Source organism: Nyctibius grandis, chromosome 24, assembly GCF_013368605.1.
Source record: "Nyctibius grandis isolate bNycGra1 chromosome 24, bNycGra1.pri, whole genome shotgun sequence".
NCBI classification, from domain to species: Eukaryota; Metazoa; Chordata; class Aves; order Nyctibiiformes; family Nyctibiidae; genus Nyctibius; species Nyctibius grandis.
The window spans coordinates 5,720,186-5,740,056 of NC_090681.1; the positions used below are offsets into that span (position 1 = coordinate 5,720,186).

Genomic DNA, 19,871 nt, shown 5'->3' on the forward strand with positions numbered 1-19,871 from the left:
ACACGGTCAAAGCCTTCAATGCAAGTTCATGATCCTCTACCAGCAACCACAACAATTCAGCAATTCCTGTTTCTCTAAGAGCTGCACTCCAGTAAGCACACATAGCCCTCCTCAGTGTTGACCATTTGTCCGTTTCCAGGGTGGAAAAGCATGTTTGTCTTCAAACGATGCCAGGACAGTTGATTACTACAGAGCTGATACAGAGACCAAGGCAAAACGCAGGATAAACATGAAAGCAAAGTGCACTCCAGCTGTTTCACACCTGGCTGGTTTAGCTGCACACCTAACGAAGCGCTATTATTTTCACTCCTCTCTTAAGGGTCTGAAGGAAGCTGTCCTTCAAACATGTCTTAGATTGCAAATTGCCATCTTAACCTCCCTGCTAAATGATACACAGTAGAAACAGGCTGCCTCCATCTCCTTCCCAAATATACTTTATCCCAGTCACTATCAAAAGCAGAAAAAAATAATATTGGCTTCTCTATGTGCTATCAAAGCTCAGGTAACGGAAGAAATTATTCATTACAGATATTTAAGTCACATCCCTAATCATCTCTCTTTCATCAATCCTAACAATTATGGATTAAAACATTTTCTAAATCACGTCTTCATGCCTGACTTTCAGACACTGTATGCTCAAGCTGTACATAATCACCAATTTTGAGGCCCTTTCAGTCACATAGTTCCTTTATCTCCACTGATCACTGTATCTATTTGTAATACCGGCTAATTTATTATTCAGTTTTCAAAGACCGTACCCAAAAGGTCATCTTCTCATTTCCCCACTTCTATAGTATTAAACAGCAACACCTCTTCACCTCGTTTTCCTACACAGTACGCACAAATATCACAGGGCTCCCTCATTTACCTTTGAAAGAAGAACAAACAGCTTTTGAAACAGCAGAACATGAAGCCAAAGTCATGACTACCTACACCTTAGTCTTCCAAAAGGCAGGCAATACTCTGAACTGGTAATTAAATGATACAGATGATTGGGATCTATTCCTGAAACCTATCACTGATGTATAATGAACACAGGTACGTAGAGTCACGATGGTGTAAACACTAGAAACAAGGAGGTCCACAGAGAAAGAACTTCCTTACAGATGAGCGCTAACATCAATGAGATTTGATTACCATAAAATCTGGCTTGAAAAAAATCCAGAAGACAACGCCAAGATAAACTGGCTGCACAGGGAAGCGATGCCCTGACATCTGGCTATGACATGACAACCTGGTTCCTTGGAGGAAGAGGTGATCTCGAGAAACATCAGGAATCACATGAAGAGAGGTCAGCTGTAGTCCTGACTGCTTCCCAAGTGATCCAACCAAACCTGACTCCTGCTCTCAGCCAGCAGCACCCCTCAGTCTCACCCCCGTTTCAGCCTCTTCCAGGCACGCCGCCTCTGCAAAGCAAAATGCAGAGTGCACACCCTCTCCAACCACCAAGAACAGACCTCCCTACCTTCTTGTCAAGAGTACTCGTTCTTTCTGATAAGGCAGACAACGTGCAAGCTTGCTTTTGAAGCCTGCTTAACAAAATTAAGGCTCTGAACATCAGCAACACTGCTAGTGAACGAGAGTTTCAAAGCAATTTCATTGCACAAGACCATCCCTCCCCTTCACATTAAATGCTGTGTATGCACTCAGGAATTATGTAAATCTCACCAAAATTAATGAGAATCTCATTCAAGAAGAGTAATTTCCACGCACACTAATATATGAATGTGTGTCACTATAACACGCTCCAGCTTATAGCCACTTCACTGACTCAGGAATAATCTCCTGCCTGCACGGAGGAAGCGCATTCCCCAAAGCGGATTCGCCCGGCGCACTAACTACGAGCCACACCGAGGAACTGGAGTGAACCCACCAGATCGCTTCGCTTCGCCGAGGCTGAAGTCAATTCAGCATCTCAAAAGCCCTCTTAACCAATTTTCACCTTTGCTCTGAAAAACACGCGAGAGGCAGCTGTATTACTCATTACCCAGGCACTCTAGGTCAGACCTCCAAATCTTATTTTCAGTCTCCTGAATAAAACCCCCTTGGCCTCATCCACGCTGAGGCTACAGAAGCCTTTCCAAGTTTCAATAGCAGATGCCCACCGCCTGTTTTAGAGAGGACAAGACAGAACACAATGCTTTCTGCTCTCACCTACTGCACATTGCAACAATGCAAACCAATTTCTCTCTAGGTCAATGGCCACTTTCAAAACTCAACCTCCCACGCAGCAGAAGAGCTTCTCAGCAGCTCTGCGCTGAATTATATTCGCTGTGGATTTTCCAACCCCTCAAGCAGCACGCAGCTAATTTATGTCAGGTAGCTATCTTACACAGGACAACTACTTTTTTTTTAAAAATAAGATCAGAGGGCCTCACCACTGCAAAATTCAATGACAGCAACTCAGAAGCAAATGCTTTCCTGCTCCCAAAGCTACACAGTCACTAGTCCTTGTCCGTATCTGGAACACTTTTTAATTTGTATCGCTATACCAGAAACAGAAACAGCAATATTCCAGCAGCTGGAGATGTTCCATGCGCTGGTACCATTTTGTACTGGACCTGCAGCTCACCCACCACACCACAAACCCAGGCAAGACACTTTTCCCCGCCTCTGAGCCCCCCCAAAACATGCTCTGTCACAGACGTAGCCGTATTTAGAAGTTTAGGAACTTTTTCCTTTCAAAGCAGACTCAGGCAATCATCCCAGGCATCACCAAAGACCCAAGGATCCGAATCACCCACGAGAGAGGGTGAGAGCAGAGGGGACAACTTACAAACATAAACCAGGACCAAACCTCTTCTGTTACACCTCCAACAAGCCATCCCAAAACAGGGTTTGATGTCCCCAGCACTAAAAAGCTGCAAGGCAGCAAAGGATGAGCAGGGAAACCTGCGAAAGCACCATCATGCCCAAAGAAAGAAGCAATAAACCCAAGCACCTGACAGGACACGCTGCACTGCTGGTACCGAAAACTCCAGTTAATTTTAACCTCGCAAACAACAAGGCCCACAGGGCTAAATGGCAACTGTCAAAAGGAATTCTGTAGTCAGTTACATTAACAGGAACCGGGGCCTCAAACTGTCCTTATGATTACTAAACAGGGGTTTGAAGGACCTAACAAATTAATGGGAGAGCAACAGTGTATTTACCTTTCGGATTTCCAGTCCTATATTTTTTATTCTAGAATAATCCAAGGTGTTTTTTTTCCCCAAACTGATAGCTACCAGCAAAGTAGCTGAATTGTAAGTTTAAGTAAATATTAATGTCAATGATCAGTGTTAATACTGCACCTTATATTAAGCAAATATGGTTGCTAATATGACCTTTACATATAAATTCAAAGTGTAATACTGTATCACGTTTCATGGTCTGCAGGTATCTCGGGGGACTGTACACTAGCCTTATATCTTAAGGAATCCTCTTTTATGTAGAATTTATATTCACCTAGACAGACACACGGCAAGACTATCAAAGGCTAAATTTCACTCTTAATCACAAAGGATTTTTTCTTCCTCCTTATGCAAGTGATGTTTCCCAGTAAGAGAAAGGTCAGGTGGAATTAAACAAAGAAAAAAAAAAGCCAAACATACAGGAATGAAAACAAGCAAACAAACAAACTAGAAACTCCTCTGCAGAAAAAGAAGCTGAGAAATATTCTAGCTGATGATCTAAAAAAATTGTCTCTAGAAGTGCACCACGAAGCCTGAGGGTTTATGATTTTTAATTTATTTTTTGATGTTGGACAACATTAAACAGGTCAAACATCTGCATTTATTAGTGGTAACGGCGACTGAAGAGGGTTTAAACTATCTATTTCTATTAAGCCAATTATGTTAAACAGGGTAACCAAAGCAAACGACAAGGCTGCTTCTGTAAGCCTCGGCTCTCCAGTTTCTCCACTTCCCCTCTCCCTAACGCCGCTCCCCATGTGGCCCCATTTCAAAGGCTGCCTTTCTCCTTCCCCAGCACTTTCGCATGCCAGGATCTATCTAGCCCCCAGCTCTCCTTCCCTCACCTTAGAGCACTTACTCTCCCACTACCCCTCTCCCCCTACCCCTCTCCCCCAATTCTACTTCTGACCAGGAAGCAAAACCCCCAGGCCAGCATCTGCTAAAACCGAGCTAGGCCAGGCACCGCAAAGACAGGATTTCATGGAGTTGGAACATGTAAATAGCTGCTTTCAAAATTTCTTTGATCTACAGTAAATTACAGGGCCGACTGCAGCCTTCAGTCCTGCCAGCCAAGCAAACGAACTCCAGGGTATCCCACAGATACCACCATAAGGAATTCTGGGCGAAGCACCCTAAACTTATCTGCCATCCTGGCAAACAAAAGCACGGGCAAGAGCCGGGTGCTGGGACCACAGATCCCGGGGGAAGGGCTCATTCCTCAGCCTTCGCTCACGCTGGCTGTGTTCCTGGCAAGTCTGGAGGGAGCTCACTGACAATTTAAGCTCTGCACGAGCTTGATGGGATCACCTTGCTGTGAGACCACTTGTTTTGCTTTTCTACTCCTGCAAAGTAATGTGGGAAATTGTGTTACTGTTGCGCTTGTCAGGATAGATCAAAATGTGAGGATTTCTCAGCTCCTAAGACGAACAACATTCGGTTGTTGCCGTGAGAAGACAAGAGATGAGAGATCCCAAGTTCCCCCTGTTTGCACAGGCACATTACAGGTGCTTACCTAGAGCACCTCAAAAGTGTGATTATTACTTGGATATTTATTTATTTTTAACTCGTGCACTCTGCAAGCGTGAAAAGGCAAGTGTCATGTAAAGTTTCCATCCATTAGGCCTCCAGATTTTAAGACTTGTTCAATTTGTAACAGAAAAAAGAAAATCCAAAACCTCTTTATTTTTTAGTAAAACATTCCTCAAAAAAATGTCAACATTACTACAAGAACACTGGGACTGAGGTAGTAAGAACAAAAATATCAAAAATATTCAGGCTGCTGCCTGAATAAAACATCCTTAGAATGAAGAGGAGAAAAAAAAAATGGCTGGTTGAACAGCCTAAATACTTCGTAGCGCTTGATTTATATACTCACAAGTTGTTAAAGCTTTTTAAATTAACCCAAGGTTTACAAATTTCAGATGGAAACAAATGCCTCCTACTCAGCTGTAGGAGACTGCCTGCGTTTGTCTTGTTTGAGCAGCTCACACAGCACGTTATTTAAAACAAATCTACCCTGCATGTATACACACACACTCATATATAGTATCTGCGAGAGAAAAAAAAGGTATTTACCAGCTGACAATAAGAAAAGCACCGCACACTGTCAACAACGGGCTTGCCACTAACAACTAGATCAAGGGTTAAAATATGTTGTTCCACCAACTGATTACAGCACTATTTTTAGTCCTCTCCTACAACAATAGTCGGTAAAGAAAGAATGTGAAGTCACAAGTATTAGATAGGATTACGTGGTTTAACTACTATTTTTGTAGTAAAGGATTCATCATTAGAATTGCTACTACCATTAGCGTTTGAAGCAAAAAGCTATTGAAATTGCAGATTGGTTAATGCTTTATGTGGCGTTTAGCCAAGATGATTAATGATTCAGGGTACAGGAATACACGCAAGAAAGGCAGCCCTTCAGAATGGCTCGGCTTAGTTAGCTAATTATGTTTTTCCTCAGATTTTATTCACAGAGGGAAGCGCTTCATTAATGTGGAATTTAGGTTATTCTGCGATGTCTTGGGCACATGTTGGGGTGCAAACTTCCAAAATATTGGATTACAGAAGACACAACCATAATTTTGCCCCTCTGGAGCTGGCAATCCTTGGGAAAACCATCTTCTGCTTCCCAGATGCACGCAAGGATCAATGTTTTTGTGCAAGCACTCAGGGATATGCTAAGCTCTGGCTCGTTTGACCCCTGGGAAGGCTTTTCCTTTCACTCCCACCCCTACTCTGACCTTCTGAGGTTTAAATTCAGAGGGAAAAAGGTGTGAAGAAGGGACACAGCAATGTCTCATCCCAGTGCCAAGCTCAGTACCTCTGTCACAAACAGATGCGAGCAGCCCCATGCCACACCGACCGTTGGCAGCAGGGCGAAGGGCTAATTTGAGAGTTTAATAACAGTCGAGTTTCACCCCAGCGCAGAATCAAGGTCTGAGGGGCAGTTTCAGTACAAGGTAAGTAACACAGACAGATGCTCCCAATAAAAACAACTGCCCCAGAACAAAAGTTACCCTTAACAAAGGAAGAGGAGTAACGCGATATCTGAGAGCAGATCACTCGACGGGAGGGAGCGCAGCACCACATGATATCCGCACACAAAGGCAAGTTTGTTCCTCGCACACCCGCAAGATCATCATTCGGAGGAGCCAGCTTTAAAATTGTCTCAGCATCCACCTATACCCAAGTTTTCAGACACAGGCAACACTAGATTCAATGCTCTGGAACAGCTCTTTGTTAAGGAGCTTTCCGATCAGCAGCGGAAATTAACTGTGCCAGTTTGCAAGGAAGAGGCTGCTGTGGGTGGATTGTATGGTTCGTATCTTATGTAAAGTTCCACCCATTTACAAAAATACTACGAGTATCACAACCTGTTCTGCAGAAGCACCGATAGGTCACACCAACTCAGCAAACCACAACAGAGCTGATAAGAGGAAAGCAAAGTCGCAGAGGGTGGAGGAAGAAAACAAGCAGAAGCTATACTCTTTTGAAACACACTTGGGCACAATATATTAACTGAAATACTTCAAGACTTCTTGAAGCATTCAAATTTGCAAATTCAATAGTGCGAAAATATCTTTGCTCTGCCTGAGCAAGCACCACAGCAAGGACGTGCAATACAAAGACAATATACCACAGAGAAATCCCAAAGCCAGCACATCAGGTCGCTTGTGCAATCCCAGCTGAAGCCAGATATCTTTGCAACTGCCTGTCAGGGACTGTAAAACCTCCAGGTTCAGAGGAAGCAGATTCTTAAAGTGACTTTCTGAAGATTTCAGGGTGGTTCTTCTCCCCTGTACAAGAGAAGGATTTTCCAATATCCAACCTTAATTATCCAACTTAGCCGATCCACTCATGCTCCTTCTGTCTCAGGAGGAACTTTTGAAGGGCAATGTAAAGCAGAAAACTAAATTAAATGTTCCAATTCCCCTTCCCCAAGATACTCCCTTTACTACAGAGAAATCTCTGCGAAACAAGTCAGCCAAACTAGACATTTTATTTCAGCGAGGTATTATGTTCTAAATTATCTGGGTATCAAGTTAGCACAACCATTTCAGTGTCAACGTAAGACCAGCCCTAACCAGTTCACTGTGTCACAAGGAAGTACCCATGAAAATTCAACAGATTTAATGAAACATACATCAGAAAACGATCTTCAAGCACACAGCCACATGTTCTGCCACGTGGTGTACGTGATTAAGGGCTCGCTCCATGCCTTCAACTCTAGCCCAGACAACAAGCCACATTATTTGGACCACAGCAGCCCTCATACTCCAGAGCTTTCCCTAGGCAGATGAGGAAATCTCTGTCCTGAAGAGTTAACTGTCACTTAAATAGGATTTTACTCTAGAAGAATTAATGCTACAGCTTCTGCTTCCTTATCTTCCAGGATCTTTTTTGAGGACCTTGCCACGACTCCAAGGCAAACCCTGGTCCTGGTGCCTGCCAACAGGCACCAAGCATTGTCAAACGACATCAAATCCAGACACTTTCACACCATCAAGCAGCATCGTTTGAGTAGCCGTGCTCTAGAAGGGCAGCTGCCAGGAGAATTACCTTCTGTCTCCACTTGAATGCAAGTTCCCAGTTAAGAAATTGCATGGTCACATTGCCAAAAGGCAAAACTGAGCATAAATGCAGTCCCAGCCCTGTTGCTCTCACTATTCTTCACCAACTATATGTGAAAAATTCCCCACATTCAACAAGACGATCCCTGCAGAGTTCTATTGTCTCACATTATTAATTAAACATGCTCTCAAAGAAAGTAAATCCTTAAAATCATTTGCTTCTACTAAGCAACTCCCATATTACCCTAACTGCAATTCAGACAGTCTAAGTATATCCATCCCCTGGAATTCAGAAGGGACCACCACCAGAGAAACTCTCGCTTCACTGCAGTTCAAGAACATACACGCATGCACAAGCCACAAGAGACGCCATCCAAGAAAACCCAGCCCATTTTCCTAAAAGCCTGCTCAGTGTTGATAACTTCTCCCAGCTGAGTATCTCGACCATCTTCATTCCCCTCAGGAGTAGTAGATGGCTGTTTGGATTTATAATGAGATATGCAACCTTTCATAACCAAGACAAATCCAACCTAGGCCACTACTCATCAGGAGTCATCTTGTACCTCTTCACTCACCTACTTGAAGTGAAATTCTGATCTCTGCCCATTTTTTTGCAGGACAAACACCCTGGTGCAACAAGCATAACTGTCTGCCTGAACAGCCTGAAAAGTAATCAAGCATCGTCGATTAACACCAGCCTAAACCTCCTTCCGTTTTAATCTTAGAATTACTGGTGGACCTTGACACTTAACCTCATCTTGCTGCCTGTTGTGGATAAAAAGAGAAGACTACGTTTTGCAGTCAAGACCTGGCTGATGGAAGTGTCTTCCATGTAGTTTGGGGATTAAGTATTTGTAGCTGCAGACAGCTGGAAGTTTGCTTAGGGTTCAAAGATTTCCATCTAGAAAAAAATAAGTCCAATTTCACCATTATTTCAGCGTCTGCAAGAACAAAGAGGAATTTATAATATATGCTATTTGTGTGGATGGCTTATCTTTGATACCTAAATATGCAAAATGACAGTAGCCTCTTTAATTGCTTGATTTTATATAAAAACATAATTATTCCTCCCTCCCCTTCTGCAGGAGAAGGGAAAAATGCATAGGGAACAGAAAGTTTCTAGGTAAAATACAAAAAGAACCAGCATTTTCCTGCTGTTTGCAACAACAGGACATTATCTACTTCCTTGGGAGCATAGAAACTTTGTCTTAAGTCACTCCTACTAAAGCCATTCACAGCTCAATTCTCAGAGCTGCTAGTCAAAGTACAACAAATGACAAGGAGGAACAGCCAGAACAATAAAAAAATGAAAAGCAAGGACCCCGTAAATAAGTTCTGACTCACAGCACTCATAGCTATTTAATAACACATGATGAAATGCTATCATTTGGTAAAAATCACTGGAGTATTATCACCAACAGACAGAAACAGATGTCTGTCTACATATGTAACAAAGAAGAAACTGGGATTCAACAATTAAAAAAAATCCCTCTACCTTTAATTACGACCTCCCAAGCTCTAGGCAGGCATTAGCCTATATTACCCTATAATTATTTTTTCTAACTTTCCATTATCTTTCAGCCACTGAGCTTCCTAACCAGTCTTCAAGGCAACAAGGCAAGGGCTCTCACTGCGTTATCTTTGAAAGTTTGAAATCAAAAGTACAGTTGAAATCAAAAGTACAGTAATACAAGTGTATCTATAACAAACTGAGACTCAGAAGACATCCATGATGATTCCTCACCTCTCTGCATGTCCCAGCACTTCCTTCCATTTCTATTCTTGCAGGACAAATTCAATTCTATCCTGGCTAAGTCCAAACTGAATTAAATCATTTTGCATGCATAAGACCAGTTCTTGCTCCAAGGAATTTATAATTTAAGAAGCAGATGCAGAGGTGGCCAAGAAGTCAAAAGCAATGGCAGTGTTAGGATTACATATATCCTGCATTCTGCTTCCCATGAGTAAAACCCTGAGGCAAACAGAGAATCATAGAAAAAGCAGCACTCAAGAAAGGCTGAAGCAATACACAAAGAGATAAAACTGCCCAGCAATCAGTGGAGTATACGGTATCAAATAAGACACATGAGAAAAGGGTTACTGCCCCATCTCAAGAGTTGACTTTGAAGAAATTAAACACAAAGAGTGGTTTAAAAATGCATACTGAATGCAAAAAACCACCAGGAAGCAGAACAGATAAGGTTCCAACGTTCATTATATTATGGTGGGTATTTCTTGAGCTTCAGATCACAGAACACGTGGGGGAAAAACAGAGAAAGCATCACACACAACCTTGTGAGCTTAATCCTGCAGGTGTATTTTGTCCATAAAACCAGAAGCGTTCTGCCTCCAAAGCATACATGCATTATTTTTAAAAAGCTCATTTAAACTACTATAAGCTAACTAGATTTCTTTTTTCAGTAAGTGGTACAATTACTAGTATCATTTTCTTCAAGAACTTACTGAAGAAAATCAAGCTGAGGAAAAGCAACACATCTACTGACACCAGGGCAAGTCTCTCTAACAGGCAGGACTCTTTTCTTTGAGTGAAAGTTTAAGTTTTCTGGTTATTAAAGAATGCAGAAAAAGAAGTTCAAATACCAGCACAATTTTTAATGAACTCAGGGTCTGGGCATCCCCTTCACCCCATCTCCAGTGAGTTTTGTTGGTTTTGCTTTTATGGATTTTTAGAGAAAGGAAGATGAAAGTATAAGTTGAAGGAAAAGAGGGATGAGAATTTTATGACGTTCATTTTAATTCATGAAGTCATCTTCCCACAAAACGTCCAAACAAAAGCAGTCCCTGCCCAAACACCTCCACACCAGACCACACGACAGTTTTTATTTAAAAAAAACTAAAAGTTGCAGCCTTTCCATTATAAATTTTTGCTTACTGTTTCTTACACAACTTAAAGCGCATTAAGATCTCTTCCATCGATGTTCTCTTGAAACAAGTTTTACATTTAGTGACTGAAAACTTGGATAGTTAACAGAAAAATTACATCTCATTTCAATGCAGTTCTTCCCTTTAAAGTGATAACTAAATACTGTGTTTCCACATAAGGGAATAACTACAATATTCTTCTAGCTGCTTAGTTCATATCGCAGTATTTTATGTGATTTTTCTTCCAGAAGAAGTTAACAGGGCACTTGGGTTTACTTCTTTGTTGATGTACACACTGACTTCACCGAGGTTGCAAAATTCACTGCAACGTTTGCTTTTAAATGGTCCGGATGGCAACACATCCCCTGGGGAGGCACAGCAGAGGAACAAGGGTTTGTTGGCTTTTATTTGAAAAACTAGAGGCAGGAGAGATTCACAGAGGTTGCAAAAGCTTTGTGTCTGCTGCTCTGACAATATTTGTGGGAATCATTCGTTTTTAAAATGTGCTTACACTTAAGTTCTGCTCCCTTAGCAGAGGAAGCACATCTCATTCTTCCGATGAGTTACAGGTCACAGACAGAAAGCTGGGGTGAGTCACACACTCATTTAACTCGCAGCACATCTGACAATGCAACTACTGAAAAGACTTCTAGTAAACACCACTACTGAGACACATTTTGGCCCACTCCCCTTTTAAAAACGTTCAGTCACTGTAAGAAGTTAGCTGTGTTTCTAAAAGCACTGTTTCATGACATTCTTAAGGCTCTTCTCAGTTCAGCGAAGCACATTAATAGCTCCTTCCCCTCCCAATTATAACCAAGAAAAACCCAAACCCGAAAACAAACAAGCAAAGAAACCCAGGAAAACACGCTACCAGCAACTTCCAGAACTGTGTTTTTCAATATTGGGAATGGTAACAGCTCAACCTACATGCATTGGCAGTTTTGTAATACCATTACATAAGAATTATTTAACTACAGCAACAGATTTGAAAAGCAGCAGCAGTCACTGCTACACTGGTTCACACATTAAAAAAAAAAAAAAAAAAAAAAATCAATACAGGGAATGATAAATTTTGCAAACATGCATTTGACTGTCACAGAGAGCGGATCGGGATTTCAACACCCTCAAGAGCAGAAACGTTTCAGCTTATAGCTACCAAGGCACCGCAATCCTGAAAAGAGAAAACAAAAAGCACGACTGTTGCCATTCCAACCGCACCACAACCAGCTTAAGCTTTAAGAAGTGTCATTAAAAGCATCTGTCGTAAGCCCAATGCGCTCACGTGTTGAGTTTGGAAACATTGAACTTTTGTTTTTTTTTTACCTGATGTTCTGCATGAATGTTATCCCCGGTAGGCCAGCGATGTTTGCTGTTATTATAGCCGCCTCCACCGCTTCCTCCTCCCCCAAGCTGCTCACCATGCTGCCTCTGGAAGAAATAATCCACCATAGCGTCGTCCTGGGAGCGGCCTGCAACTCCTATGGATCCAGGAACAGGACTGGAGTGTGTCCCTGCTGCAAGCGCTTGATTTGCAGCCGGCTGTTGCTGAGCCTGGGACCCTGTTCCAGATGTCAATACAACAGGCATGTTGGGATTAGCTGTATCTTGAGCGTGCTGTTTCAGGTGGGGGCTGAACGAGTCCTGCCAGAGTACTGCTTTTCTCTTCAAAACACACGCAACGCTCATTCCACCAACACCTACGGGGGGGGTGGTGAGGGGAAGGGGGAGAGACGGCGAGAAAGAGAGAAGGAAAAGAAAACATGAAATCCTTACAGCTTCAGCTTTACATATTAAATAACACACCCATCTTGTGACTGGCAGGGAAACATCAGGATGCCAAATCTGACTCCTTTTAACACAGTTATTTGCTCCATTAACCCGGCAACTAAAATATCATCTAAAAATGCACGCTAGCCAAAACCCCCACACTTTGTGCTGCGAAGTGTTATCGGTATACACAAGATTCATGTAAGGTGCCCATTACACTGCAATCAGAATGCCAATTTATGTGATGGACAAAACACCGACTGGAGTGCTGCTACAGAAAAAGATTGCTAGAAAAAAAACCCTGAAAAACCCGGTGGAACACAAATCACACCATCAGTGCCTGCCGTGCTTGTTTACACCCGACAAACTACGAGGCGGATCTTCAATCAATACCCGAGTCCCACTGTATCACAACGCGCTCACTCAGTCATGCAAAACATCAAGGCAACAGTTTGGGGTTTTTTCCAAATGCAAACTTAAAATACTGGATTTCTGCTTATACAGTTAATTAAGTCCCAAACACAACGTGCACTCTTCCTGCAAACTCAGAAGCTGGCTTCGGTCATGAGATGATAAAACACACCAGCATGTTCTGTACAAGATTCCCTGGAGAAAGCACAGCTAACCTCTCAGTGCTTGGGATCTCGGCAGAACCTTCCAGAGCTGGAGCAGCCAGCAGTGCCCGTCCCACTGTCGACCGCACCAGGGGAAAGCTGGCTGAGTTGTCGAAACCATCCAACACTGAAAATACCCCAAATGTTTTGCATACACCCAAAATCATCCGCGTGCAGGAAGACAACTGGCAGACCAGGCTGACAGCAACTCACTGATTTACTATCCCCCAAATATTTTGATAGCATCCCAGCAGCACAAAACCACACAAGTTTGTTATTTTAAGACAACATTATCAGCTGATCTTGAGAGCAATAAAGATATTACAGGTGTGAACAGGAAAGTGTTTTCCCCTCTTATGTAATGCTCAGCCAATGCAGAGCGCGCACACAAATCAAATTTGTTTTTAAAGGCATGGTCTAGTCAGAATTATTATTTTTTTAAAAAGATTGCTAGTTTATGACTTCAGTTCCCTAAATGCAACCCCACAAATACCACAGAGAGTTATAAGGATGAAATTGGGGTGTGTGGGGGAATGTTCAGCCCTTGTGGACTCCCACCACAGCTGCATACCAGCACGAGAATGCTTTTACTATTGTACCTTGGTGGCTGTAAACCTTGGCCCTGATCCTCACGGCAGCTCTGACGGCCTGAAAGGCGGCTCTGTTTCCCCTCTGCTCATCATAGTAGTTTTGAGCAACGGTCAAAACAAGCAACTTTGAACAACTACAAGCAACTTCCAAGAGCAGTTGTTTAACAGGGGAGAGAGACAGTTGACACAAAAAAAATCCAAATCCTATCTTTGATCAAACTCAGTCAAGTTTGTCCCGCTGAGAACAGTGTGAATATTCAGAAGAAAAACACTGCAAGTACTGCAGAGAGAAAATTTTTCTAATTGCCCCTACAACATGCAGCTGGTGACACACACACACAGCCTCCGTGGCCACAGAAACAAGCAACTCTGCAAAGCTTTTTATACAAAGACCTTCACAACTGAAATACCAATAACATTCAAAAGAACTAACTCCTCTGGCTTTCAAAAATCTGGAAATCACCTTCCCCAAATACTTCAAAAAACACTGTGACAACACCTGATATTACTAAACCTTCTCTGATTTTTAAGACTACAATATCACAATTTAATGGCATTCTCCAGTCAGTTTCCCTTTAATAAATATTATCAAAATACTTCAATAACATGAAATGAAGCAATAAAGCTCCTCTGTGCAATAAGAAAAAAAAATTAAGTAATTACTGCTAAGAAATTCACATATCACCAAGTTGGGGTGTAGATTAATCGTAGACAATGAAATCTGAGAAGCCTGTATGAAAGGATGTCACAAGTTCTTTCTTTAAAAGAAATATAGGAAGATACTATGAATCCACAAAAAGTTTGAAGTATCTATATACTGTGGCAAGCCCTGCCTGCAGTGGAAATACCACAACCTACAAAGTTGCAAGCGGAAACCTGCACAGCCACAAGGTTCCTCTCCCCCCTCAAAAGGCAGCGGGCTGCAAGGTCCCTCCGTTCACCCGCACAAATTCACTTCTGGTTTAATTTGCACACAGATCGTTAATAATTGCGTAACTCTAAAAATTGAGGAGGGTTTTTTTTTTTGAGACTCTAGAAGAATCTCAGTCAAGGTACTACGAAGATTCGCACGAGTGCCTCCTGCTCCCAGACGCTTCCTCTTTCGTCCAATACAGCCGAGGCAGCTCCAAACGCGAGAAGAAAAACTTGGCAAAGGCGACATTTTGAAAGGGAGCAAAGGGGAAAAGAGCATTGTGGGTAGTTCAAGTTTAGTTCCAAGACGTGTTTTTATAGAAATGCCGTGTTAAATGTAGCGGACAGCTGAATCCTGTCATTCAAAGCACACAGAGCATCAGAAATATGTGAAGTCACCTACACACAACACACATTCATTAGCTAACCGGCAGCTGCAAGACTCGTCGCTGCTAATGGCCAATTTCATCCCCAAACTCTCAGTAAAAATATATAATAAGCTTTTCCTAGGTAAGCCTTTTGCTGGGAAGAGTTACGTATTTCCAAACAAGAGCTTCTACAACTGCTACAACGCACACCAAGCAGCCAGTTTTCCGTTTCCCTTGATAAAAACACAGCATGTAAATAAACCGCTCTGCGTTACCATTAAAGCAAAATCCTTTAGATTATGGGACGTCCCACAAGAAACCAAAAACTTCGGAGACATCTCCAAGCAAGTTTTAAGTTTAAGTGGCGACAACGTTGAATAAGGCAGCTTTAATCCGCATCCAGCACAGAGATGCGTCCGGAGCTTCCTTGCCCTTATTCAATATTCCTCTAAAAATAACAGACGATATTAAAAAAATTAAGTCGGCACGAGATGCGCCTTTCAAAAAGTTCAATCGTGAACTAGAAGAGAGTTTGGGTTGGGTTTGGTGGGGTTTTTTTTGGAAAGTTAGACTGGAAATTAAAGCGCAGCCATTGTTCGAGAGCTGTGTGGCCTACAAGAACTTTTAACGTGAAACCTTGTGTTTTCCTGAAAACCTGGGGAGACGCAGCAGGAAGCGGGTAAATTGATCCCCAACCAAACTGCTTAAACCAGCCCTAAAACACCTTAAGATAAATGCTACCCCCTTACCCCACCTCCCTCACTCTTAATAAAGGAAATTCCTTACTCATGATCTGTCGAATAAAATCTCTGTTCAGAACAAAGTTATTAAACATTGACCAAAAAAAAAAAAAAAAAAATCGAGTATTTCTCAGGTTGAGGCAAGAGACAAGACTCTTAAAATTAGAAGTTTGCAATTAAAAAGGGCTAAAGACTGTTATTACTTGAAAACGAGATAAAAACAAGGAAAAAAAAAAAAACCCACACAAACACAAAAACCCCGGGGTCACCCAGCACATCAAAAAGTATTGGCTGCATTTTCCTCCCCTCCCATTCGCGAGGCCCCGTCCCTCTCCTCTGCCAGGGACACCGAGCCCCCCCCCAGCCCCGCCAAAGACCCCCCCAAGGCCGGGGTGGGGGAAGGAAACCCAACCACCCCCCACACCACCGCGGGCCAGGGCCCCCGGGGCAACAAAGCGGGGCCTCGGCCCTCCCAGCGGGCCGGGCTGGGCCCCCCCGGGGAGAAGGGGGAGCCCCCCGCGGCGGGCCAGGCCCGGGGGGAGGCAGGCGGGGGGCGCCGGCGCCGCCCGGCCGGGATGGGCCCGTGGCCCCCCCAACAATAACACCCCCCTCGCTGCCGGCCGGGGTACGGCGGGCAGCGGCCGTGGAGCCGCTGACGGGAGGCGGGGGCCCGCCGCGCCCCCCCTTCCCGGTAACAATGGGGGCCAGGCCCCGGCCCCCGAGCGCCGACAAGGAGCCGGGCGGGAGAGCCGGGCGCAGCGCCCCGCCGCCACTCGCCTTCGGGGCGGCCTAGCGCCGCTCCACCCGCCCCCCCCACCAATATGGCCCCACCGGGGGCTCCGCTGAGGGGCGCGGCGCGCCGGGGGCCCGGTTCGGTGCCGATACTCACGGGCGGAGCGGTAGGATGAAGACGGATCTCGGCCCCCCCCAGGCCGCTCGCCGCCTGCCTCTCCCCCTGCCTTTCACTCCGACAACATGGCGGCCCGGCGGGGACGGGGCCGCGCTGCACGCCGGGAAGGCGAGGCCGCTCCAAGAGCCGCCGGGGCCGCCGCTCCCCCGGCCGGGCCTGGCCGGGCCCTGCCCGCGGCCCCGCGGCCCCTTCCCCGCCACACCCGCCCCGGGAGCACCGCGGGGGGGGGGCACAGGCCGTGCCCCGCTCCCTCCTGCGTCTCCCCTCGGGGTGTCGCCGCTCCCCGGCCGGGCCGGGGCCGGCGTGGGGCCAGGCCAGGCCCAGGCTGGGGTTCTCAGGCTTTAAGCACAGCCCCTGCCCCAGCTGGGGTTGCAGGGCACGGGCCGTGCTCGGTACCACTCTGCCACCATCAGTGCTCCTTCGGCTAACGGGGCTGCGGCTGAGCCCCCCCCTGCTGCCACCACCCCCGGCCTTGGGCACCCGCAGCCCCCCGGGGCCACAGTGGGGAGGCCACCAGGCAGCTGCCAGCCCCCCTGCCCCAAACAGCAGCCACCCGCTCGCGGGCTGCTCACACAAAGGTGGTGAAGAACCACACCAAGGCACAAAGCACAGCTCAGCTTGGGCAGGGAGAGCGGCTCTTCCTCGCCCTGCGCCTTTACGAGCCCAGCACCAGCAGCCAAGCACATTTTTGAGGTGTTTTCCCTCCATATCCCATCCCTCCTTGCTCCACTCCCCTTCCCCACAAAGCCAGGGCTGTGGGGAAACTACACACCCCAGCCTGCGCCGCTCCGGCGCCGGCCAGGCTCGCGGTCTGGACAGTAAAACAAAGCGCTGGACTCTGGGAGAGGTAGTTTCTGCAGTAACACCTCCATGTTAAAGGGACAGCTCGTTCGGGAGCGGCCGCTGTAGGTTTTCTGCACCCTCCTGCATTGGGGTGTTGGGCTCCTATGTTTTGGGGGGGGATTTAGCACCTGCAACAACGCTTAGATGTAATATTTTCTCTCCTCCTAGCCAGGCAAGCGAACCACCCGTGAAAAAAGGGAGGAAGCTGCCAGTGCAGGGAAGCAGCTTGGGGCATGCCCTCACATGCACGCAGAGAGCAAACAAGCAGCAGCGCAGCGTTTCAAAGGGCTTCGTCAGCCGACGGGGTCCCGCAGGCTGCACAGGGCTCAGCAAGAGATTTCCCTGAAGTCTGAGCTTTCGTGGGCGAAGCAAGCGGGTTGTGGTTTCAGGTACAAGAAGTTACTTCAAGCCCGGTTTATCAGTCATCAAAGCATGAGCAAGGCCAGACCCAGCTGAGATCTGGCAGCGTAGCTTGCGTCCATTTTCTCCCCGAAGGGCTGCCGGGGTGATGGGTGTCTCCGCTGCCACGCTGCCTTTTCCAGACGCCGCGCTGGGGCATGCAGCCCGGCCAGCCAGGGCTTGCGGGGAAGCAGGGCCTCACCCCGGCCGCTCTCCAAAACCCTGGGGAAATACAGCTCATGGCTGCAGCCTGGGCGGTGCTGAGTACCCCAGGCTGGGCATGACAGGGGACCTTCAGGATTAACAGCAAAGGCTTTCGCTGTCAATGCTGTTTTTTAAGCCAAGCCTTGCGTAGCCACCCAAAGCTTTCTTCAGCCAGCACCAGCGTGGCTTATTTGACCTGGCAAAGCCCCTCTGTGATAAACTCAGCTCTGCTGGGTTCAGCTGGCTGCACCGCAACAGCACGTTGCCCAGACGTGTGCATGGCACTTGGCATGGACCCCCCTGCCCTGCTGCCATGCAGCCCTGTCGGGCCCTGAGCACCCCACCAATGGCTGCAGCGTGGATCCTGTGCAACGAGTAGCTCCTGTTAGCGAGGCCTGGCCACCCCTGGGCTCTTCACTGGAGTAGGAACATCAGCAGGTTCTTCTGGCGGGCACCCCAAACGAAGGTGCAGCTCATTCTGCCGAGCTGCGCCGCCCTGTTACAAGGAAACCGCCTCGGTGACGCAGCCAGACCGTCAGAAGCACGCTTGTGTGGTGAGGCCAGAGCAGTTCTCCACCTTCCAGGTGGTAGAGCCCTAAACCTGGCTCTGCCCTGCCATAGTGGACCATGCAACGTCCCCAAAACACCACCGGTGTGAGCAAGGCCAGCCTCTTGGTGTAGTGAAGGTGTGACTAGTGAAACTGTGTCATCTTGGCACTGGAGCAAACACATCTGTCCAGACACCCTTCTCCTTTGGTTGCATTCTGCAACATCTCCTGAACATCCCAGGCTAATACAAGAATCAGCATTGACTCTTGGGTGACAAATATTTGGGGTGTGAAGCATGAGACGTTAGCAGCTCTTTCCCACACCGTGTCTTCACTGTGGAGCCCAGGGGAAGGAGGGCTGGCAGGTCCCTACCTGCTTCTGCTGGTCAGGTTTTGGGGTGCCGTGCTTGCAAACTGGCAACCTCAGCACCCCAGGGGCCACCTGTCCCCCAGCTATCGTGCTGGCAGTAGCACGGTGGTCCCCAAGCAGTGCTGACCCTCCGCTGCGAGCCAGAGATAACAGCTATGCCGCAGCGGGCTGCAGCACACACCCAGGCTGCTTGCTGACAGTAGAAACATGATTTCTGTTAATTATACCTGGCATAATTACATTTATACCAGTATAATGAGAGGGGGAGGGAAGGAGTCCTCCTGTGGACAAAGTATTAGTGGTTAAAACCCGCTTATGCCAGTTAGTTTATTCGGTTTAGGAAGAAAGGCCCAGAGAAATGGCACGTGGGGACACGCAGCTCTGTGGCTATGGGACTGAGTCGGAGTTTGGGTCTCACCTCCAGCACCTCTGTCCCTCCCACACCCTCTTCTCTCTCCCACCGCTGCCATCCTCTTCTCTTGTCCCTTAGACCTTACCCAAGCTCCCAGCTTGTTGCAATTCATGGAAAGTCTCCCACTGGGAGAACATGCTGCTCTGGAGACTTCGGAGCCACGGAGGGCAGGCGGAGCAGGAGGAGGAGGCAGTGTGGGCAGTGAAATAACTTCCACTTCCATGGGAAAAACCTTCTGGAGGTAGAAATGTCCTTCTGATCTTTGTCACACCGTTGGCCATCAAGGGCTTCCCCAGCTCCTTGGCCCTGGCTCACCTCGTACCAGCCCTGGCACAAGTTATCCTGGACTTTGTCTTCAGCCTGCAAAGAGAAAAAGGTGCCTCCAGAAAGTGGCTGATGTCCTCCTAACCTCCGAATGACTCTCTAGAAGTGCCTTTCTCCCTCTGTTGACTACAGAAGGGGCTTCAGTCAACTGTACTCTTCATTAAACATCAAAGTTACTTCCAAAGCCAAATGCCCAAATGCAGACCCTCCATCCATGCTCTGCCCAGACTGTTC

General features: G+C 46.4%; 1 protein-coding gene across 7 annotated transcripts in view; it reads right to left on the reverse strand.

Annotated features, from left to right (window-relative positions):
- Window positions 1-16,610, reverse strand: part of PUM1 (pumilio RNA binding family member 1) — an 80,681-nt gene extending 64,071 nt beyond the window's left edge. For all 7 annotated transcript variants that reach the window (XM_068417605.1, XM_068417600.1, XM_068417604.1 and 4 more), the window contains exons 1-2: window positions 16,517-16,610; window positions 11,960-12,333 (exon numbers count right to left, since the gene is read on the reverse strand). In XM_068417605.1, the coding sequence (XP_068273706.1) occupies window positions 11,960-12,322 (363 nt within the window). In that variant the 5' untranslated portion in view covers window positions 12,323-12,333; window positions 16,517-16,610. The remainder of the gene's footprint in view (window positions 1-11,959; window positions 12,334-16,516) is intronic.
- Between the last annotated feature and the right edge of the window lie 3,261 nt (window positions 16,611-19,871).